Below are 24,838 nucleotides of genomic sequence, written 5' to 3' on the forward strand. Positions count from 1 at the left end.
AATGGGTTATTATCCTTCTCCAGCAGCCTTGCAATATCCACAAATCTTTTTATGAACTTACCCAAAAAAGATTGTAACTCCTTGTTTGTTCCTGGCACCAAAATCTTGCACTAACGTAAGTTCAGTTCTTCAACCATCCTTAATAATCACATGCCCTAAGTCATTCTTCTAGCACAAAGTGACATTTCTCAGTACTTAGTTGCAAATGAGATGCTGTTAACCTTTTGAACACTTCCCTCAGTTGTTGCCTTAGCTCCTGCATATTACTTGAAAAAGACAGTTGTTTCATCAAGATGTACCAAACGATGACATGGCTTTAATCCTTGCAGCACTCCATCCAGTAATCATTGGAATGTTGCCAGTGCATTCTTTTAATACAAAAGGCATATTTCTATATTGGTAGTGTTCTGTGGGGAAACACTATTTTCGATATATCCTCCAGAGCAAGTTCTGACTGATGGTATCCCCTCTTTAAGTCCATTGTTGAGAAGTATTGGCTTTGCACTAAGTTATTTATGGTCTTTGTGATGTTTGGAATTGTGTAGGCATCTGTCATAGTCTTAATATTCAAATGGCATGAATCGTAAAAGGGGGGGGGGGGCCTCTTGGGTACAATCAAAATTCCTGCGGCCCAGAGGCTACTACTCTCTTCTATTATCCCATCAGCCAAGTGGTTATTTATAAATTCTTCCAGAACTGGCTGTAGTGACTGTGGTATTCTGTACAGTCTTCAGTACACCAGTGCTTTGTTCCCCCTTTGGAATCCTACGTTGTGTTACTAACATAGCAGGCAATGACCCTTGCAGAAGAAACATATCGTACAACTGAACCATAGGTCCTCCATCTGTGTCATTGCTGTCACATTTAAATGCTTAAATTTCTCACAAAATTCAGTCCTAACAATATTGTATCCTATCTTATAGCGTAACCCTCTGAGTTGTGATCTTCCTTGTCTGGAATATCCAATGTAGCCACCAATGTTCCCTTCAACAATTTTTCCTCGTAGACACCATAATTATCCACATTGATGGCTTCTACCTTGCTTCTGTTCCTCTCTTGTATGTGTACAGTAGTAGTTCCCACCAAACAACACAGTGCCTTCAATAACTTACTGCCCTCCAGCAGTTCCACTACACACATCACTAGGTAAGTCTAGCTCCACTTTCACCCATGACAACTTTCTCATGCCACTTGATGCACAATCATTTGAATTAAGACTTAATGTTCTTTTTCATGATCTAACTAGTTTGTCCTGTATGCTAGATGCTCCTTGCAACTGACTTACATTAACAACTTCCCCTTGCCGGAATGTCTTCCCACTAAGCTCCAGTATACATTGTAGGATCATGCTGTAGCCATTGCTGACATGAGGCACCACTTCTGCACAATGCTTAAATTTGGTTCATCACTACTGAACCTAGTGGTCATATATCACTATCCCCCTACCTCACACAAACTGTAATGTGACGGGTTTTGTCCCACCTACTAACTTCCTGTTGAGGCCACCGACATATATGTTCCTGTATCTAACAAAACTTTATTCCCTACCACCTGATACACTCGCTATGGCATGTTCCACTAGTGCTCTTGTTTTTACTGTATTTATCTTTACTGGGAACTCATTCTGGCAGCTCTGGGGCTCCCTCTCGAGCATAAAGGGTACGTCTTTCCATTCGGACCACCTCTCCCAATACCCCTGTATCTCTGCCACTGATCTGTACTGCCCATATTTTAATTTCATCAGATTAAACCATCTGCAGTCCACACCATCACTGTTAACTCTCTGTGGCTGCTAGCACTGCCTCTGTATATGTGCTGCGTGACAACCATTAAAACATTTTATATTCACTGCAAACATGTTTCATTGATCCCTTATACCTGTGGACACATCAATCTCCTCATACTTAAGTGCCAGTCTAACTGCTGCATGGAGATCCTTCGGTGCCCCAGTAGGCACCTTGCCAGTCATCTGTGGTGACAGGCTTCTCAGAAAAGCATCAAACTCATGTTGCTTGGCTTTCTGTTACAATATTATGTTCACCTGCTCACTCTGTGTTAACTCACACATATGTACAGTACATTCAGTTTCCTGATCCAAGCTGTGAAAATCTCAACCACTTCATTATGCCTCTTGGAACTACTCAACTGCTCACAGAAAAACAGTGCACTTTGCTGTTTCCTGTATGTTTGTTCTGATCCTTGCTCAAGTTGGTCAAAAGTAACTTCATAGCATAGTGCCTCTGTGCACTGCACAAATGGCTTTTCTTCACCTGATAAGTGTAACCTTGGTATCTGTAATAACTGTTCCTACATAGATGCTAACACATTCCCAGAAGACCTGCCAGAAAAGGGAGAAATGAGGTTAACAACAGCCAGATTAACTCCTAGAGCCTTTGACCTTAACACCTCTATTTACAAATTTTTCTCTATGAGTTTATTATTTGAAATCACTTTATCCACCCATAATTAAGCTACCTGATTCACTGACGACTATGTAGCCTCCTGACTGATGACACCGTGTGTCGCTGAATTCGCCACTGCCTCCCCTTTGCTGACTCAGAATCTATACCTTAAAACAATAACACAGGCCAACGACGGAAAAACTTTTTTGCTGAAAATATGTTATTCTTGTGTTTTTTAGGGTGGAAAATCCAAATATACTTTCTTCACATTTTACAGTTAAATTTATTAGATTAAGTGATTTTTTAAAAGAATTTAACAGTTTTTATGTAGCCGAAATAATTTAAAAAGGAGGTGTAATGAATGTAGATGACATTGGTAGCACTGCTGAAAAACATTTGCTGGCATAAAAAGTCGATTCTATTTTTGTGTTAACAGATGGTGTTTTGTTTACTGTCAACCTAACCTCACTTTCTGTCTCCTGTACATGTGCTCAGTACAATGTCTAATCGTGGTTGTAAATGAATTTGTGGTTAAAAAACACCAAAGAAATTTTACAGACTTTGTGAAAAAGGTTTATCTATCATACTTTGGTTCTAAACTTGGCAATCAAGATAAATCAAGGTATGTTATGTGTGTGTTGAAGATATGAGAAAATGGTCCAAAAAGGAGAAAAAAGCCTTTAGATTTGCTTTTCCTATGATACGGAGGGAGCCAAGAAATCATTCCAGTGATTGCTACTTTTGCAGTGCCGATATTACTGGTCATAATTTGAAAAACAAGAAGGTAGTAAGCTACCCTAACTTTGTCTGCCACCTGGCTAGTAGGGCATGGTGTAAATTTGCCGGTTCCTGAACCACCAGATGATTTAAATTCTATTCCAACCGAAGTATTTTCTGATGTAAAACCTGTTTTAGATGAAGCAGATGATGGTGGTGAATTCCATTGTAATACAGGAAGTCTACAGCCCAAATTGTTTACCCAGACCGAGCTTAATGATTTGGTTAGGGATTGGGGCTCAACGAAAGAAAAAGCTTTATTGCTTGACTCTAGATTAAAAGAAAAGAACTTACTGGCAGTTGGAACCAGCATATACATGTATAGAAAGAGAGAGAAGCAATTTTCCAAGTTTTTTCAACAAGATGATTTAGTGTACTGCTCAGACATTCCCGGTCTGATGAATGAGTTTGGTATTGAATGTTAGTGAGGAGCAGGGAGAGCATTTTCACCAGGATATTAAAGTGATGGAAAAATGCTACCAAGGCCGCTGAAACACCAACATGATTGAGGGACTACTGTTGGTTACTTCACTGAGAAATTCAGCAGGCGACTCATTGTAGAAAAAGCTACACAAGAAGCTTCAAAGAAAAAGAGAAAGAAAATACAAACCAATTGCAGCTGACAAGTGAAACTTATGTAAACACATATCATTGTTTTAAGAACCTTACTGTAAATGCCAACCATACTTAATGTTGTAACAAAGCGTTTCATTAATTCCCCATTTACCGTATAGCATAGGATTTTTATACTATACAATAAAAAGCATATTGCTCGAAAACTATGGGTGATACAAAAAAACTAAGGCTAGATTTTGATTGAGCTCATAAAAATCTATAAAGATCAGCTATGAAAGTAAAAAAAGGTTAAAAGAATATTTCGTTGGCCTGTGTAATTTACCAATTATCCATGGAACAGGTAGTCCAGGAGTGTTTTACCAACCTACACCTTCTGTCTAATCATGAGCCTGGCCGTGTGCCCAAAATTATTACATGTAAAGCAAACAACTGCTACAGACTCAGTCCAAGGGGCAGGAATACCAGAACAAGTTGCACTGTGTGCAACAAGCATGTACTAACATGGGTCATCCATTTCCTCAAGTTCCACAAAAATGACCCTACTATTACCAAGCCCCTTAATCCTCGACCCCATGATTGTCACCACAAAGGAACAAAAGAGTCTCATTTGCCCCAAATGATGATTTTGTAGGATGTGGCTCGGACATCTTGCTGTGGAGTTGGCACACCCTCTCCTGCTGACTGTGCTGACGGCACACCTGACACCACACTGAATCCCCCCCCCAGGGGGTCCACAACTCTTTCGTGGATACGTGCATGGTGAGCACGGGCCCTGAGCTCGTGCAGCTCTCTTTCCTTTCCGGGTTGCATGCCTTCCCTTTCCACATCCTTCCCTGTCTCGAATGCTCCATTCACCCCCCATTCCCCCTCTCCCTCTGTTTGGGAGTATGTTTTGCATCTACATCCGGAGACAGACGCTTTGAACAAATGAAGTGGTTTCTCTTCTTTTATCTCTAATGTGTCAAGTACCTGTCCTTACTTTGTCCTTTCCTCTCCTTTCCTCCTTTCCTTTCCTTTCCTTTATTCTTCTCTTTACCTTCTTCTCCACTGTGGCATTTGAGAATTCTTCTCTTCTTTCCTTTTCTTTGTGCCTCCCTTTTCCTTTCTTTCCTCCCTGTGCATGTCTGAAGGCCGACCCACGCTTCTCCACGTGTAACCGGTGACGGGATAACCCATAATTCCCTGCCCCGGATAGACAAATAGGACACGTATGTAGCCCCTGGTAAAGGCTAGGCCCAGAGAGGGGTAATTACCCAAGCTAGTACCTTCTGAATGTGCTGATTGGTCCCTCTGTGTGTTTCTTGGGAGGTGTGGACAATCACCTAAGGCGGGAGTGGCATAAGAGAGGCCCCCCACTAGGAAGGAGCGCGCCATCGGAGACGCTTGTAATCGTGGGGGATACTTTCGCAATGGTTTCTTCTACTTCTACAACTTCTGCCCATAAGAGAAAGCTAGGGGAATCTCGGTCTCGGCCACCGAAGATTCTTCCATCAGTCCCAAAGTTCCTAGTTGTTTCTTGGTCAGACAAAGGTCAAGACTTCTCCACAGTCAACCCTTTCATTATTCAGAAAGATGTCGATGCAGTTGCGGGTCCTGTAAAGTCTTGTTCCAGGTTACGAAATGGCACCTTGTTGTTAGAAACACAGTGCCCTCCAGGCACACAAATTGCTTCAAACTACACTGCTACACACCTTCCCTGTCTGGGTGGAAGCACACCTTACCTTAAACTTGTCACACAGGGTGGTTTATTCAAGATCACTTGACGGATTATCAAATGAGGACATTCAAACTTATCTGTCTGATCAGGGAGTAACTGCTGTACATAGAGTAATGAAAAGGGTTGAAAAGGAAATGGAACCAACCCGCAGTCTCTTCTTTATGTTTGACAGAGCGCAACTTCCATTGAACATTACAGCGGGATATCAGATAATTTCTGTTCGCTCTTACATCCCCAACCCTAAACATTGCTATCAATGTCAGGTTTAATCATTATCCGCCAGTAGTGTTCCAATTCAGCTAAAGGCACTACCTGTGGCAGGGATGCCCATGAGGGTGATTGTTCGCCCCCCTCCCCCTCCCCTTGTTGCATTGACTGTATGGGAGACCATGCTGTTTCCTCTAGAGATTGTCCTATTTTTAAAGATGAATGAATTGTTCAGGAAATCCGAGTGAAGGAAAAGATGTCTACCCTTGCTGCTCATAAGTTATTCACTGTGCTCCCTGTGGGTAAGTATAGTACTGTCCTCACCTCTCGTCGACCTACTAATGTGGTGGCCACGCATACTCGCGATCTCACCTTTAGCGCCACAAGCATCAGATTGGTCAGCCCAAAGATCACCCATTCAACCTCCCCACTTTCACCTGCTCACTCTAAGGCTCAGCCTTCATCGGCTCCTGTTAAATCATGGGCCCCAAAAACGGACAGAGCCTACTCATGAAGATTTTTTTCATGCCCCCAGACCTCACAACCCATAACTCCTTCATCTCAGCATCCTGCTTCCAATAAGGCTCATAAGGATCAAAGTTCCTCTCCTCCTTTGCCACAGCTTGTCTCTTCTACAGCACTCCTCAGTGGTAGCCGCCCTCGGCCATCTTCCATGTTGCCGAGATGCTCCGCTGGCAGCAGGAGCTGCCCCAGAACAACCTATGGATCAGGCTCTTCTGCCTCTGGCTGATTGCCATTCCCCACCGTCAGCCGTTGGCTCTCAGTGGTTGTTGAGTTGACGGAAACTGTGGTGAGATTTTCCTGTTTTTCGTCTACCCTATGTCAATTATCCATTGGAATACACACAGAATTCACTCCAATCGGGATGAATTGTTGATCCTCTTAAGATCCTACTGCCCGGTCATCTTCTGTCTTCAGGAAACAAAGCTACGTCCCCATGATTGCTTTCCGTTCCCTCATTTCCAATCAGTCCAGTTTGATCTGCCCTCTGCTGATGGCATTCTGACACGCAGGGCACTTAGGAGTCTTCTCTATGATATTATCCATCATCACCCAATCCCCTTACACAGTTCCTTCCAAGCTGTTGCTGCACATTTATTACTTTCTGGATACACCTTCTCTCTTTGTACCATATACATTCCATCATCCACACCAATGGCAAGAGCCGATCTCCTTCATCTCCTTAGTCAGCTCCCACTGCCCTATTTGTTGACTTGGGACTTCAATGCTGACCAACCTCTTCGGGGATCTCCGCCTCCTGTCTGAGAGGCTCTCTGTTGATTGACCACTTCCACCAAGCGGATCTTGTTTGCCTCAGCACTGGCAAACCTGCAGTTTTGTCTGCCTCCACGTTAACCTACTCTCATTTGCACCTTTTGGTCGGTACTGTTAGGATAGCTCAGTGCTTTGAATGGTTCGCTCATGCTGATACACACCCGAGTGACCATTTTCCCTGTGTCCTTCGATTACAGTCACAACTGGCATCTACGCACCCAAGACACTGGAAGTTTTTCCAAGCCTATTGGATACTTTTCTCCTCTCTAGCAGGTGCCTCAAGTCTCCCATAACAAGAGACTTGCCCTGCTTGCTGCACTATTACCACTCTGGGGTGCAGTTTAGTGCTGTGCGTGGCTGTATTTCCTTTGCAGTCCTCTGTGTGTCTGTCAGTGTAACCCACGTGTCACCACACTGGAAGCTACTGACTCGGAGCTGCTAATGCAACTCTCTATTGCAGCATTCTCACTACCTCTTATTACCTTCGCTAAAGGCTTAATTTTGCTCCAAGACTGGTAGGATACTCCATCTTATAATTGAAGCTCACGAATGCTATGTCTTGCCTTAAAATGTTTTAACCACTAAAAGCTTGCTTTAAAATTTAATGACCCTCCAAGATCATTAAATTGCCTTTGCACGTAAAATGGAACCAAGGCTAGGGTCTCCTTGTGATTATTTTCTTGTAAGCCACTTATAAACAACATCATACAGGTCCATGTTCATGATGAGCTTTATAATTTTAAGAATTGTTGATTCATCAATAAAACCAAGCTTGGATGCAAAATTTGTGATGCTCAAGACTATAGCAGGGGGAGGGTGGTACATGAAGAGTGGGAAGGGTGGTACATGAAGAGTGACTGTTCTGTTAAGTGGTTGTTTGGTTGACGGACATTCAGGTAATGGATGCTGTGCTGTACTGTTCTGTAGATGATTACTTCACATTCCTCTGCTCATGGCGGGAAGAGACTTGTGCATCATGGAAAGGCTTTCTCATAACATACCAAAACACAGACTGCTACACAGGGCAAAGGACTTTTAATCCTTCCATATACATCTTGTTAACAATGAAAGTTACAGTAATTCGGGCTTAAGCAAAGTCTGCAAACTTCCTTCTGAGCTGTGGGCACCAACGAAATAGAAGGGTAAGAAAAGGATACCAATACTCTCTTAAGTGCTCTTCATTGCACACAGGGTGACTGACCTTGTAAACGTGTATGTCAGTGTAATAAGGAAATTATGGAGTGTGTTAGTAATCTTTATGACCAGAGACTGGAAGAGTTTCAGATTTTTTTATAAAGATGCATAGTTTTTATTGTTTAGAATACAGTAAAATAATTTTACCAGAACCACTGCTTAGTATAAGGAATATAAACGTTAACGAGGTTGTTGGGCACATATAAATCTCATATTCTGCCATTCATGGAGTATTAGTGCAATTTCGACAGGATTGCAACTGTATTTGATTTGGCTCTTGTAAGTTATTTTGGTATGTTATGTACTCTGTAGTCCGCGAAGAAATTGGGCTGTTCACAGGTATATCTTGTTACAGATTCCATGGTACTGTGTGTGCCAATATGGTGATTTGCCACAATATGATATGTGCTTAGGAAGTGTTTTTTTTTTGGCCACGTTTCTTAGGCTAGTTATAAAATCATGCCTTGTTGCAGGACTTAAGTGTGCCTGATGTGAGATATCAAGTATGACACTACAAATTAACTTGAGCTTTTAAGCAAATAAAGCACCACAGCTACATTTTTTTGCAGAGCTAAAAAATTGTTCAGAGGTATTGTGCAAATAATTTAATACAGAAACTCCAGGACACCTTCTGTATTAAAGGAAATTTGAAGTGATATTCTACTGGGCATCTGGAAGCATTGAACTTGAGAAAGTCTTTAGTAGATATAGATCTGAAATAAAAGTTGCCACAAAATTTAAGTAGATATTTTCTTTATCTAAAAGTAGTTTTTCTCTGAATGGTACCAAGAATGCTACTTTCTAATTGGCTAGGAACATGTTTGAAGGGTAATGGGCTTAATAATGTAGAAAAAGACAGGTTGCTACTTATTGTAAAGAAGACATGTCAAGTTGTAGATGGGCACAATTAAGACACATACATAAAGCTTCACATACACAAGCAAACACACCTCACAAGCACGCGACTGCCAAAGCAGCATCTTGGGCTGGAATGAGCTTAATGGTTTATACAATTGCAGTCTTTCTTGGCGTATTCCACTGATGAATTCTTTTCGGGTTATCAGCCGAGTGGTGGTGTCGTCTTGTTGAAACGTTTCAATGAGTTTCATACCCATCATCTTCTGGAGAAGATGATGGGTACCAGAAGATGATGGGTACGAAACTCACTGAAACGTTGCGACAAGACAACGCCACCACTCGGCTGATAATCTGAGAAGAATTAATCAGCTTAATGGTTTGGTAAAGTGACCATACAGCCAAGAAAAAGCTCCTCTTCTTTGTTTAGACTTCATGTCAGTCACACAATCCCACATGGTCACTCTTAACGTCAATGACTAAAGGAAATGCATAATGCAGTGGTTGTTTTGTATTATTGTCAATATATTGCGTATCAGAGTTTAGTTACATTTAGTACATTAAGGGCAGTCAGCAATTACGATGGTATATGCAAATGTGGAACAATTTTATTGTGTGTCTCTCAGAACTTATGTAAATGAATTTATTAACTTGTGCTGTATCCAGCTGCTAATTTAAGTGTTAATCATTAAGTCCAAGTAGTTTGTGTCAGCAACATTGTAGAATAGAGAGAATTGGTGGAAAAAGAGACGGAGAAGTGGAATTTGCTCTAACAATGTCAAAGCTTGTGAAATATTATGTGGTAATTGAAACGGAAATTGTTTTTGGAGAGATTGGAAGCATTATATTTGTTCATACTTCTAAAATAAGTAATCAAAGCATTTGAAGAAAGCAACAAGTCTTGACATTGCCTCACTTAATCGAAAATGTTTGTTTCTAGATTATTACAGTGTACTGCATTATTTTTCATCCTTACAAAACTTCAGCACTATATTGCACCTAAATATAGTTCTCAAAAATTTATTCTGAAACTTCAAATGCTGTATTAACATGTGACCTTCTGTTTTTCAGGTTATGACAAGATACATATCGAATCCTGATAATTTGAAACTAATGATGAATATGTTGAAAGAAAAATCCAGAAATATTCAGTTTGAAGCCTTCCATGTTTTCAAGGTAAACATGCTTGTGTTAATTACTTTTATATTGTAGTATGCCATTCTTAATCTTATCATCGCATGCAACCAATATACCAGCCCACATCTCGTACTCTGAACTTTGATACTGTAATCACAGAAGACAGGACATGTAATTATTATTATGATTATTATTATTATTATTATTATTATTATTATTATTATTATGTCCAATGTGAAAATTGGAGTTTGTTGGAAACATTTTGTAAAAACGTTCGTTAACCATATTTGATGGTATGTCCACAGTTGTACAGCCGATAATCATACCTCTGAACAAATTAGGAAATTCCATGAGAACTCGTAGCCTTCTAGAGGGAAAGAAATAAATTCAGATATATGCTGCTTTATTGTTAAAGTAAATTGCAGTTTTCTCTTCAGTGAAATTTAATTTTTATGGCCTCCATTGTAGCAACCTTTTTCTGTAACAGCTCCCATTTGTCTTGAACAACAGTGCTGGATATTACTGTTTTTTTTGCTTTTTGATGAACAATCAGTATGGATGCTATAGCAAATTCATTTTGAATCTAAAGGCATTGCCCAAAAGATGGATGGCCACTCTACAGCTGCCATTTGTAACATTGCTGATCCTGCTGACCCCAAGTTATCTGGCCAGTTAAGAAAGTATTTTGTCCCTAGGTGGGATTATGGTTGTTGCACATGAGTTGCAGCAGGGTGGGTGGCACTGCAGCAATATAATGAAGCAATATGAAATGGAAATTGTGTAAAACCAGTAATAGGGGAGGCAAATGGAAGATTCTTGAAAAGTATGTTGCATCCATAAAGGAAACTGCATACAAGACAATAGGGTAACTAATTCTTGAGAAATGTGCCCAACAGTGCAAACTTTCATCAAATTGGCATTACAGTAGGCATGGAATAAATTAAGAGGGACTATTTGGATCATAACAGGTCAGTACAGCCTGTATAAAATTGCAGCAGAGATATTCAGGGAACTTAATGTGGAAAGCTGTGGAAGAGAAACAGTGTTGTTGTAGATCCGTGATAGGTAAAATTAGAAAACAAATGTGTAGAAATCCTGTTGTCATCAGATATTGCAGGTTGGGTGCACAAGAGAAAGAATTGTGAGATTAGGGCCATACTTTGCGCATGGTCAGTCATTGGTCTCTTGCTCCAGATATAAATGAAACAGGACATAAAGTTGCTACTATATGTACAAAGTGCCATCCACCACACACTGTATAGTTGCTTGCAGTGTATAGGTGTAGGTTTGCGGTACACACTGTGTCGCTGATCTATTCAGGCATGTTCTCACCTCGATGTACTTCCTATATGGGGGTCAATTTTACGAACAAACAGAAGGGGTGGCTATGGGCAGCCCCCTATCACCAGTGGTGGCCAACCTATTTATGGAAAGGTTTGAAGAGGAGGCACTCTCTTCAGCCACATATCAGCCCAAGTGCTTTTTTCGGTATGTGGATGATACCTTTGTCATCTGGCCCCATGGTAGAGAGAAGTTAGATGAGTTCCTGCTACATCTGAGCTCTTGCCATCCGAACATTCAGTTCACAATGGAAATGGAAAAGGATGGACTACTTCCGTTCTTGGATTTTCTGGTGAAGAGAGAGGCAGATGGCACATTTGGACACAGTGTGTACCGCAAACCTACGCACACTGACTTATACCTACAAGCCAGCAGTTGCCACCATCCGGCACAGAAGAATGGAGTGCTCAAAACACTGGTCCACAGAGCACAAACTCTCTCAGATCCTGATAGTCTGGCCACAGAAATAGAACACTTACAATCAGTGTTCAGCAGGAATGGGTATTCCTCTAGAGATATCCAGAAGGCACTTCAACCTGCTAACTGGCCAAAGAATCAAGAAGAAGAACCAGAAGAGGCCAAGAAGATGGCATACCTGCCATATGCCGGACCTATCTCTGCCAAGATCAGCAGGATTCTCCAGAAATATGACATCAAGAGCATATTTTGCCCACCCACCAAAATTGGGGCTATGCTGGGGAATGTAAAAGATGACCTGGGGCTACACAAGCCAGGTATTTACAACATACCATGCCAGTGTGGGATGTCATACATTGGCCAGACCACTAGAACTGTGAACATCAGGTGTAAAGAACACCAGAGACGTACCAGACTCAGGCAGGCAACTAAACCAGCCATAGCAGAGCATTGTCTGGAACTTGGTCATTCAATGGATTACAATGACGCCAAGATTGTGACACAGACCTCAAGATTTTGGGACAGTGTCATTAAAGAAGCCATTGAGATTAAGGTCACAGACAGTCTAATACACTGTGACTTGGGATACCAAATCAGCACTGCCTGGAATCCATCACTTGAGCTTGTGAAAACTCAACGCAGGCCACTCCGGGATTCTACAAGAAATAGAAGTGGAGACCGAGAGAACAGCCGTGAGACAAGGTGTCTGACATTGGAGACCAGATCTGACACACCCCAGATCATGAACTCGACTTCAGAAGACGGCCAGGCCGGACGCAGACGGTGGAGGGAACACCAGCAACCAGAGAGGGACAATGTAGCCGCGTCTGGCGGGCGCGGACCTCAGACGGAACACACGACGCGGCGTGGTTGATTAGGGAGCGCCCAGCACGCAACAGAAGTGGAAATCATAGTAACAGTCAGGAGATAGAGTACCCAACATCTCAGACCGGGTCTGACACACCTCAGATGATAACCACATCCATTGAGGACGGCCAGAACGGGTGCCGACGGCAGTTGGAACATCTGCGACTGGAGGGGTCCGTTGAAGCCGAGTCTGGCGGGCGTGGACCACAGATGGAACACTCGACCCGGCGCGGACCGATTAAAGAACGCCCAGCTCCTCCCAGGCATAAATACTGGACTTGATCGACCCAAGGACCAGTCTCAGGTAGCACCTGAAGAAGACAGCGAGGCACGCTGTTGAAATATCGTGCGAGAACGACTCGAACATCCGGCTGGATTCCCGAATATCCAAGATGTCAAAATGCTGCCTTCCTGTACCAGAAGGCCACATAGATTACAGTAGTAGGAAAGGTGTGAGCACTCACATAACCAGCTTGAAGGATTAACAACAGAAACGTCATGAACTAAATTTCCACTTGTTGGAAACAGATATCTTATCACCTTAAGCATTCATGATGACATGATACTGCGAATTAGTAAATGGAAATAATCATTTTAAACTCACGACATTCCGGTTTAACAATTAACATAATTTCTGGATGTATTTGTTTTCTCATTCTGTATTGTGACACACTGCTCATAAATTTCAAATTGTCTCTTGACAGAGAAAAACTACCTGTACATTCTTATAAACTACAGCATGTATGAAAAGCTGTGGTAAGTTGCTGTTGTTTACTGTTTCTGCAGTATCTTCTTCCTAACTCCTGTTGCTGTCGACTTTGTCCTTATGTGTTTTCTCATATGTGAATGGATAATTTGCTGTCAAGACTAGGAGGGAAAAAAATTGATATTTAAGGTTTCACTCCTCGGGCAGAAATGTACTTTTGTGTTTTTTAAATCATTTAATGTAGTCTGTAGTAACAACAAACAAACATAGTAAAGAGCTCAGTGAAGTGTTCATTACTTACTGATTTGTGGCATAGTCTTCATGCTCCCCTCACAAAAGGTAGTCAGTTGTAATTAATTCTTGAGAGGTTGAGGGATGGTCTATAATAACAGGCTTAGATTTCTACTGAGAGAATGTTCTGTACTAATTCCAGTAGTGTTTGATAAATAATTACCTCAAATTTCTATTTAATGACACTAGAATATATTTTAAAATGCTGAGGTTTCTAGGATTCATTTTCAGTGCATATCTAAACTAAATACCATTTCTGAAGAATGTTGAAGACTGTGAATAACCCTAAGTGCCACGATGGAAGAAGCAGGAAACCAGCAGGTCACACCTATTACAAAGTTGCAGCTTGTTTGGTCTCAATCTTGTTATGTACATACCACCTATAGTTATACTTGACCTTTTGTGAACGTCTTTAATACAGTGCAACTGGAGGCTTATAAGAGAAGCCAAACTCATAACATGTATGCAGAAGTTAATCACTTTAAACTACTAAAGTGTCACTTCTAGGGGAAAGTCTGTGACGTTCTGTTGTATAATTACTCCCACACTGAAAAAGCAACTATTCATCATGCAAAATCAATGAGAGCGTGACAGAAATGCTTATCCTGCAATGTAGTAATTGTGCCATACCATGACTGAAACGTTGATTTCCTACTTCTTTTTCAATTAGTCACCTCCGTAACCAGTAGGTTACTTCAACATACATCTAGACCTGATTCAAATTTCCTCTGTCACAGATTTTTCTATCTACAATTTCTGAACACCACTACCAGAAGTTTTTTGGGACAGAGTATGTGAGAATAGTGTGATCTTGAGATATGTTTGGATAACCTATTACTTAAAGCTTACGAAAACCTGGCTTAGAGAATCAGTCTTAGCATATTCAACTCTGTCATTTGAAAACAGCAAAGTTGTTAGAAATCTAAGCATAGAATCTTGCGATGGTGCACAGTAGTGATAGACCTGAAGATTCTCCTGTAGTGATGGATCTGCAAGCTCTTCATAATTTTCAAATGACTTGTTTTACAATATAAACTTTTGTTAAGTTCAGTGGCACACACTGATGGCTGCAAGCAAGGTTAGTTATTCGGCTGCAGTCGCTCCCCTTTCCTCCCCCCCTTCTCGCAGTCTTCCCCCCCCCCCCCCCCTCTCTCTCTCTCTCTCTCTCTCTCTCTCTCTCTCTCTCTCTCTCTCTCTCTCTCTCTCAATATCTATCTATATTGACAAAGGCGTGGTACCCCACATGAATGGTGCCCCATGTGTTGCATTAAGATTTCACTCAGTTAGCGTGTTGCAGTAATATGGATATTATTAGAATTTTGTACTGTTAAATATATTTTTGTTGGGATGAGTTAAACATATTCTGTGTTAATGTTGCCACATTTATGTACCTTAATTACCTGTATGATTCGTGATCTTCACTAATGCACGTGATGTAGTGTTTTGATACTGATTATGAAAATTTCCATCTGCTATAATTTATTTTTGCAATATCTGGTAATGTTTAATTATTTGAATAGCGTACATTTGTTTTGCTTTTTTATTTGCTTCGAAACCAAAGTCTTAAAATTATTAGAAAACTTGGATGTAGAACTTAATTTCATGTCAATTACTGCTAGTATTTACTTCCTAGAGATATCTTGAAATGTATGTAAATTTTATAACACAAGGCAAATGCTTAGTTCAAATTAGTGTTGTTATTCCTGTATCCTATGAGTTTTGGCTAATATTGATTATTAATCATTCATCAATAATCACATGACACTCAGTGCATCACATGACAAGTGTAGACAGTGGATAGGTAACAAATGATGCAGGTGTAAGCCATTACCCCTTAGCTGCAGAAAATTGACACACTGTGTGTACTGATGTTTTACTGGCAAGAAATGTAATTTTCTTACAGTATGTTAAACAGTAAAACTGAGTTGTTGTTGTTGTTGTTGTTGTTGTTGTTGTTTAATGTAAATATATTATTGCCATTTTTGACATGTATCATATTTCACTAAAAGTAGAATAATTAACTTCGTCAGTCATAAAATGTGAACTATTGTTATTTTTGTTTGAATCTGAAGAGTATGTAAAACATGGTGCTATTCAGTATGTCACAAAATTACTTGCTGTTTCTCGAGCACTATGAAGCAATAATCAGACTTACTTTTAAAAGTTACCTCTCTTTTTTTAACAGGTATTTGTTGCAAATCCAAACAAACCGAAGCCAATTTTGGACATATTGCTGCGAAATCAAGAGAAGCTAGTAGAGTTTCTCACGCGCTTTCACACGGACCGATCAGAGGATGAACAATTCAATGATGAGAAGGCATATCTTATTAAACAGATAAAAGAGCTGAAGCCTTTGGCAGACCACTAACAGCAGGACAATCTGGCAGTCTAGTGTTAGAAAAAAAGTGCATATTAATATTGCAAACAAGAAAAGTTGCTTCCATTATTTTGTGAACATACAAAACACAGGAAATAATGTTCCACAAATAGCACCTCTGTTCCCAGCTTGGCAATAGAGATATGAGGGTTTCACAAAACATTTGACACATATGTGAATTTGGCCTGCGTGTGTGGGTTCTTTATTTGAAATAAACTAGTCCCACTTAAACTACTGCTGCTACTACTGCACTTCCACTGTGGAAAATTTTCACATCTTTTCCAAGCTCACCAAGATGGAAAGATCTGAAAGTTTGCTTCTAGAGCTTTAGCATATCTAAACTGTTGAAGTTTCTCTTCTTTTTTCCTGTTTTAGTGGGTGAGTAGACACAAATATAACTGGATACAATAGCATATTTGAATTGATTTTAAATCTTTCATTGTATTAGTATTTAGTTGCAGAAGTGAAATTAATAAAATTTATTAAACTTATTTCATATCTGCTGAAGCTAAATTATGTTTGTTGTTATTGTGAAATTAGTCCATAAGACTTTGAGTTATTGATCATGTTGGCTCATACAATGTTGCTTGAAAAGGAAGAAGGAAAATCGAAAACCTATGTTAAAATAACTTGTTAGCTGTGACTGAAACCAGCATCAGTTATAAATTTTAGAACAGCAACTAAAATTTTTAAGAAGCATTATGCATAGTACAGCAATGGTGCAATTACTGTTGTACAGTAGTGCTGATCTGCAGTATCAAAATAATATTGTTCAGTTTTTAAGGACTTATGTTGATTGTGTTTTAATGTATATATGATTGTTGTCTTTTACTTGTAGTTCTGTATTATAAAACTAAATTTAGTATAAACATTTTTAAGAGAGACTTTGTTACAGTCTGGTTGATTGTGACAGTGTTTGTCTATTGACAGTATAGAAAGAGCTGTTTTTAACATGGACTTAAAACACACACATTTGCGAAAAATTCATCAGGATGATTTTTTTAAGAGAGAACAATTTTTGGAAATAAAGTGACCCATTTTGTTTCATACATCTCCCTTGCAAACATGTGCTTTATATTTAAAAATGTGGGAGAGATTTGATTGAAATAAACTACTGTCTGCAGATAATACTTTTGTTTATTCTCCTTATTTACTTTCATTTTATTTGTTTGAACTTAGTCAGTTGCGAGAGCCAGCACAGCATAATTCTTTTTTGTTGTGCAAGTTACTTGATTAATGATTTATTTTCATGTTGTCTGGCGCAATGATTGCTTTCTGCAATTTATTACAGAGCAGAAAGGTAGAACAATAGTATTTTGAACTCATGATTGATTTTGAAAGTACTGTCCTCATTTAATGAGCCTTGTTAACAGTTTAAAAGAACTTTGTTTCATCGTGAAAATAATATATTGTCTAAAGCTGCATATCTTTATACTTTGTATGTAATAGCTGTTTCATTTAAATGATGTGTCCAAAATGAAGCAAAATTTGCCTGTTCAGTTGTTGTATTGGAACCTAAGTTTTGTTGAAATAGCTTCTGTATTAAACCTGATTGAAATTGGTGTAACATTCACTTTCCTGTGAAACAGGTGATTTTATTTACTTGTTCACTCCATTGGAAAGAGGACAGGACTACAGAAAATGATGGTAGGTATTTCTGAATCTGTGTCAGAAATCCAGGTGGAATCACGTAAGTAGATTAAAAATTAAGGTATGTATGTGTGCTTTTGATTTACAACACAGAGTTAAGACATGTTAACAGACTTCCGTCCTATGAAAGTGAAAGTTTATGCACTATGTTAATTACGTAATTGCCACACTGGCTGGAGAATACAACACATTGTAATTAGTTTCTTAAGTTTTTCCATTGAACAGCTCTTATTATAAAGTTTAGTGCATCAATGCAGTAGTCTTGAACTCTGTGTGTGTGTGTGTGTGTGTGTGTGTGTGTGTGTGTGTGTGTGTGTGTGTGTGTGTGTGTTCAGGTGGCCATGGTGTGAATTCTTCTCAGAGTATTAAACTTCCCCTGAGAACGAAAATGCAAACTGTGAATGTCCTATTTATTAATAGCCATATTTTAGCTAAAATGCTATTGGACAATTCACAAGCATGCAGTGGAGCAAACTGAAAAAATAGGGGGATTGGTAACAGTGTAACCTATTACATGCTGGTGCAGTAATGATTTTTCAGGACCCAGTGTGGAAACAATATGTTAAGTCTCAGAACTGTGGGTAACATGATGTCTTCATAAGAAAATTGATAAAGTCACTTTTGAATGTCTTTTACGTTTGTCACAAGCAAATCACGTACTGTACATACTTAGAGTGCTGTCGATGCGCAAGAGTAGCAAGTTGCAAAACTTTTTCCGACAGAAGTGAGTGAACCGTATTAGCAATCAGAAAAATGTGAAACAAGCTCTAGCAAGAATTATAGGTGGCAAAAAAGGTCAGATGTATTAGTTGTAGAAGAGAAAATAAAGTATGGTATTAGAGTACTAGATTACAAATAAGTGTTTCAGCTTCTTCAGCAGGAATAATTGTCTTAACCTTAATACACTGAAACAGTTAAGGCTCTTAAAAGTGTGTTCATATGCTGCCATGTGGTTCTTATGCAAAAATCTCTCTGAAAACATTGCAAAATCTTCTACTAAACCTTAATAAATTGTAGTTCAGTGGATTACTGCTATTCATAGTCCAAAATGCTAACTCAAATAATGTACAGATCGGTACTTGTTACTACTGTTGCTAAAATAAAATGGCTGTGATTGGCATATGACTGTTGTAACAGTTGGTGTTGCTTATTTACAAGTTTGTGGAGAACATTATCAGACATCGCTTGCCACATGGTTAAACCGCAGCATGCTTGTGACAATGTCAAGGTACAACCACCTCATACAAAAACTATGACACCACTATGTCTTATACTTCTATATTAATGTTGTTCATTAACAACAGTTTATATTAATGTAATTTTATTTAATAACAAAAATAATGCACTTTACCTTATACCTCTCACTAATTCATATGTTTGTTTTTTGAAATATTAATGAATCATGTCCTGTGTTTGGCAGCAGAAATTGAGCAATAGCAATTTTGATATAAATAATGAAATCTTTAAAGAAAATACTTCTAAATTATACACACACACACACACACACACACACACACACACACACACACACACACACTCTTAATCAGGATACCTAGTACTAAAAATCATTACAGGTCAACATTCTAGCAAAAATTTATTAGCAGAGTCCAAATTATTCAGTTGGTGCATAAGTTCATAGTGGTTTTTCCATAAGTTTAATAAACACAACAGAAACAACACATAACAGAGACTTCCGTCACTATTTACAACAGTGTGCCAATGCTGGGGTAACTTTTTGATTCCATGTACTGTAGAAATTACATGGTTTTGAGGTGAAGAATTGGTCGAGCCATGTGTGGATCACATTTTCATCCAGAATGAAAGTTCTTTGAAGGTTATTCAACAGAGTGGAAAAGGTGAAAATATGAGGTCTAGCAGAATGTGGGCAGACGTTACCGTGGAGTAGCATCACTTCACGCAGTCTTCCTTGTTGTTGTGCTTGGATTGCATCTGCAAGGCATCTCAGTTGTTGACAATAAATGTTAGCAGTAATGGTTACAGTACATGGAAGCAATTTGTAGTATGCCACATCATTGCTGTTTCCCCAGATGCGTAACATTATCTTTTGTGAATGCGCTCAAGTCTTTGTTAGAGGAGTTGCTGCTTTCTTTGTGTTGAGCCATTCCTTTCTCTTTCCTATATTAACGTAGAGGTACCATTTCTCGTAAGCAGTAATGATTCATGGGCCAATTTATAACAAGCAGTCAGAGATGCACATATGGCTACCCGCTGATTTTTGTGATTTTAACTTAAGAGTATGCAGTACCCATACACCCAATTTTTGAACCTTCCCCATTGCGTGCAAATGTTGCACAATGTTGCAGTGATGACAGTTCATCACAGATGTCATTTCTTGAGTACACTGACATTGATCATTGTGGATTAATGTGTTTAAACAATCTCTATCATACCCTGAAGATTTTCCTGAATGTGGAGAGCCACTAATGTCAAAATGACCATCTGTAAATTGAGAAAACCATTTCCTTGTTGTGCTCTGCCCAAAGGTATTATCCCCATACAATTGCAAATGTTTCTGGCTGTCTCCACTGCTGTCATGTCTCTGTTGAACTCGAACAGAATAATATGTTGGAAATGTTCAGGTTTCTCCATGTGCATTCCATTTGCAAGTGACCACAGTTCCAATCACTATATCCAATTGACAAAATGACAGTATGCAAACTCAAATAGCAACACTGAACTACAAATAGAAAAATGACAATTGATAAATAAACCTTTAGCAACTGGAATATTAACATGCAAAACAAAAACCCCCCAAACTTGTGCATCGGCCTAATATTAGGGCACATGCTAGTATTAAAATTCAGAAACCAATTTATCCCCAAAACAAAATTTTTTCTCAACAAAATTAGCTAAACTTAGTTATCATCAAAACATAAATTGTCTAAATAATAAGAACTTGAAAAACATAGCCCATAATGTAATTCTGATATTTATTTGGTAATTGAAAGTAAATTCCAAAAACGTAAGAAATAGCATGTATTTACTTAGAGATTGGTAGCAGAGCAGGTGGAGATATTCTGAAGTTAAGTTTAAAGCTCTTGTTGCATATATATAAGCCAAACCATGATGACCAGTGCCCTCTTTCAGATTGAATACCACCTGGTTTCCTTGATAAGCAGAGTGCAGAAAAATGGGGAATCATTATAGGGATGATACAGGACACCTAAGGTGGAAGTCTGCCAACATAAGCAAATTTGACAAAAGGCATATGGTTATGGCCCAGTACCTGGAACGAGCACCTCTGATGTGACAAAGCAAGTCAGTTGTTTGTGTGCTCCTGTTGCGAGCATATTGAGAAAGTGGTTAAAGGGTGGTGAAATCACAAGTTAGCAGCAGGGTTTGGATGTCTTACAGAATCTTTGCATAAAAGCAGGATAAGCAGTGACCTATTGTAGATCAGATTCTGTTTTCGTTCCATAGGCCCAAAAAAATGGGGTGATTCTCGTGGAACGTGTCAGAAAGTATAACAAAAAACATAAATCATTTGACTATAATACTTACTACCATGATCATTTGTCAGGAGATTGTCAAAATAGCTGAATACAATACATTAAACCGGAACTGCTAATATTTAGAGTTAATACACTGTCAGAATGAAACATTGTTATGCACTTTTGATAAATTTATCATACACAAAATATCTAATCTAGATTGTTGTGACAAAGTGCTGTCAAAACTGAAATCTAACAGAATACAGTACTGGTGCAGGCATAAATGTTTTGGAGCACTCTTCTTCAATGTACATTACTGAACATAGGACTCCACAGCTGACAACCATTTCATGTACCCTTTTTGACCCAACGACGACGTCAAATACAACCACTGTTGGCGTACAGCCATAGAGATTGGACTGTGCATCAATGGAAATGGATGAAGCACTTTAATTGTTAGACCAGGTTGATGGCTGTGACCGGGTACACTGTCAACGAGACAAATGGTTGCTCGAAGAATGCACAGTGTCACGTACACAGTCTGGTGGGGCCAATGTTAACGCTCTGCGACATTCTCCTGGGCTTCCACGGTGGTAGTGGTAGCGGATGGTACTATGGTAGCTTTGGACTACGTGAATGTTATATTGTAGTCCACCTGCATTGCTTCATGCTTGACGTTTCCAGCGATGATGGCATTTTCCAGCAGGATAACTCGGTGTCAGTTTTGGCTTATCAGTGCAGGAAACTTTGAGAAGAGTGCTGGTTATTTATTTGTATGTTCCATTAGTCATACTTGGGACAACTTGGTATGTGTGGAACTCAATTGTTTTACATGTAAGATAAATTTAATAAAGGTAACCTGTTACATACAGAAATTCTTCTGTAGAGCAGGTACTGTTGAGCAAAAAAGATTTTAAACTTCCATTCTGTGCCAGCATATCTCTTCAGTTACAAATACATTAAAGACTTCATGCTTTCTTCCTTTTCATGGAAGTGAAGGTAATTTTAGGGAGAGGAGGTGAAGTGGCAGAGGACATGTTCAGTAAATAGGCTCTTCTGTTATCCAGCTGATGAACTCAGAATCTATATTAAAAACGAAAACAAAAAAAGTAAATATGAGGTCAACTGAAACAAGGAAAAGTTGCACACAGCCTGGAATGTGATTAGGGAGGTGGGAATCTGGAGGGAGGGAGCATCAATGCACATGCATCAATTGGGAATATCAACGACAGACAAGGATCATAATGTGTGGCAATGACATGGAGTGGACATTTTATGGATAAGGAAAGTGGAAAAATGTTTTTTAACATTTCCGTTGGACTAAATGGTAAACATCTTTTTCAGAGTTTCGTAATAGATGATGATGATGATGATGATGATGATGATGATGATGATGATGATTAAACTGCTGTACTGTACTCTCATTGTGATCTTGACGTGTAAAAAAAAAAAATAAATAAAAAAAAAAATTTATATGTGGTCCATATGAACAGTGCAGCAACCATGGAGAGTACAGAGAACAACTTCGAAGTTATTGATTATAGAACTCTGAAGCCAATATCCAGCAAGGGTATGAGTGAGGTAGCTCAGGTCCAGGTCCTGTAAAACTCTCCAGTATGAAGCTGGGAACATTATGCATTTTAAATTTGCTGCTATTTTGAAAAAAATTTTGAACTTACAATTAATAGCCAAAATTGACAGTAGGCAAATCAAAAATGAAGAAAACTGACAAATGTTGAAATAAACTAGAAAACATTAACAAAATTAGTTATTTAGGCATTTTAATTACAAAAGACAATGTATACCGTTTGGAAATCAGAAAAAGAATTGGAACAGAAAAATGTGCTTCCAATAAAAGACAATAATCAGTGACCAAGTAGTTTAGTCTAGAAAAGAAGAAAATTATCAAAAACCTTGCAGATTTGAGTGACCATTTTGATGACAGATGCCTCTCCCAATGACTGACTGCACGTCATTTCACTGCCAGGTCTCTGTAGACATGTTGCAAGCACTTATGAATATCTGCAGTGCTCTGGTTTTCCGCCGAAAGAAACTAAATAACGGCTGTCTGCCTTGAGTGCACCTCTGTTACAGATGCCGTTTTAAAGGTTACATATACTGCTGCCCCATTGACGCATAAGAAATTCCTTATTTTCTCAACAGAAATTGGCCAAGGAAAAATGTGTTGCATTACTTACGGAACACACCTTGTATATTAGATAACTATGAAATTATAAGAAGGTAGAATGGCTTGCAAGTACTTACACGTAAGATGTGAAATTCTAAGTACTGCTGATAAACAGATGTGTGTAGGAAAAACCATCCTAGCTTTTGGACCTGTTAGTTCCTTCCTCAGAGAGGAAAGATGCATAGGTTGTGGAAGGACAGAAAAGAAAAGGAAAAAAAAGAATAAATGACTAATAAATAATGCAAAAAGGAAAGAGTAAGAAAAGGAAATACATTAAGGAACATCATGTCTAGAAGGATGCCGGGGTATGAGGATGTATTGGAGAGGAAGTTATCAGCTCTGAAATTCAGATAAATGTATTGGATGGGAGGGACCAAATGGCCTATAGCCAGCAGCAATCAGGTCTCATGACATTTTGTATACCATGCTCAGAAAATGGGTTCTGGGTGTCTCCAATGTACTCAGTTCCTTGTAACCCATTCAGGCGCTCAGTCAAGTGATGATTATTCCAATACACAAAGCAACATAGTGATAGTGTTGGTTTCGAACACACATGGTTTTACATGGCTTTGCTGTGATGTTTGTTGGATTAACTGATGATGGAGACCATAGTAGGAGGTTGAAGTTGGGTATATGGGGTAGATTTTACAATGGGGATTTTCTCTTCAGGAGAAAATATCGTATGGTTTGACTAGGATGTTAAGACACAAGGAGGTTGGCAAAACATGACAGCGAGGGATTGGGGTGAGGAAGATATCAAGGAGAGAGAAATCTCATTTCAGGACTTGACCTGAAACAGTCATACTCATGGCAGTGGCTTTTGAGGCCTGGGTGACAAGGAGGAGCACTGTTCTTGTTTTCTTAAGAAAATGGAGCTGTATTTGTTAGAGGGTAAGTAGAGAGGCCAGCCAGAGAATTTTGGTTATGGAAAAGATATGTGGGGTAGTTGTGGTATAGTCAAGCACTGGGAGAAAGTATTGTTGCACACTGGTTGGTTTTATGTGAACTGTTTTTCAATGTGAGCATCGGTGAGATGGGAATTCATGCCAAGCAAGGTGTCTTTGGTTTTGGAAAATAACCAGATCCATTTCAGTTAGAAGACAGGAGTTAATCTGATGCAGCAACATGAGAAGTTCCTCACAAGATCACAAAGATGATATTTATAAATCTTTACCACTCCAGGAAACCTGGTTTCTGTGTTTTGCTGGATTTCTTTCCACGTGGCCCTTCAAAAGGTTGGCGTTGGATGGGATCATTCATCATGGCCTTCTTAATTTGTTTGTAGGTTTTACTGCTTCTATAATACCCACCTGAAAGTCAGAGGCCGCATGGATACTAGCAAGGAGGGTTCCAGGGGAAAGAGTGACAATGGATTTAAGATGATCCTT

The 24,838-nt window shown here is 39.2% G+C and overlaps 1 protein-coding gene across 2 annotated transcripts in view; it reads left to right on the forward strand.

The window, feature by feature from the left end:
* LOC126484366 (protein Mo25) overlaps positions 1-17,288 on the forward strand; it is a 36,070-nt gene extending 18,782 nt beyond the window's left edge. For both annotated transcript variants that reach the window (XM_050107837.1, XM_050107836.1), the window contains exons 7-8: positions 10,096-10,200; positions 15,969-17,288. In XM_050107837.1, the coding sequence (XP_049963794.1) occupies positions 10,096-10,200; positions 15,969-16,151 (288 nt within the window). In that variant the 3' untranslated portion in view covers positions 16,152-17,288. The remainder of the gene's footprint in view (positions 1-10,095; positions 10,201-15,968) is intronic.
* Positions 17,289-24,838: the final 7,550 nt, after the last annotated feature.

This window comes from Schistocerca serialis, chromosome 6 (assembly GCF_023864345.2).
Source record: "Schistocerca serialis cubense isolate TAMUIC-IGC-003099 chromosome 6, iqSchSeri2.2, whole genome shotgun sequence".
Taxonomy (NCBI): Eukaryota; Metazoa; Arthropoda; class Insecta; order Orthoptera; family Acrididae; genus Schistocerca; species Schistocerca serialis.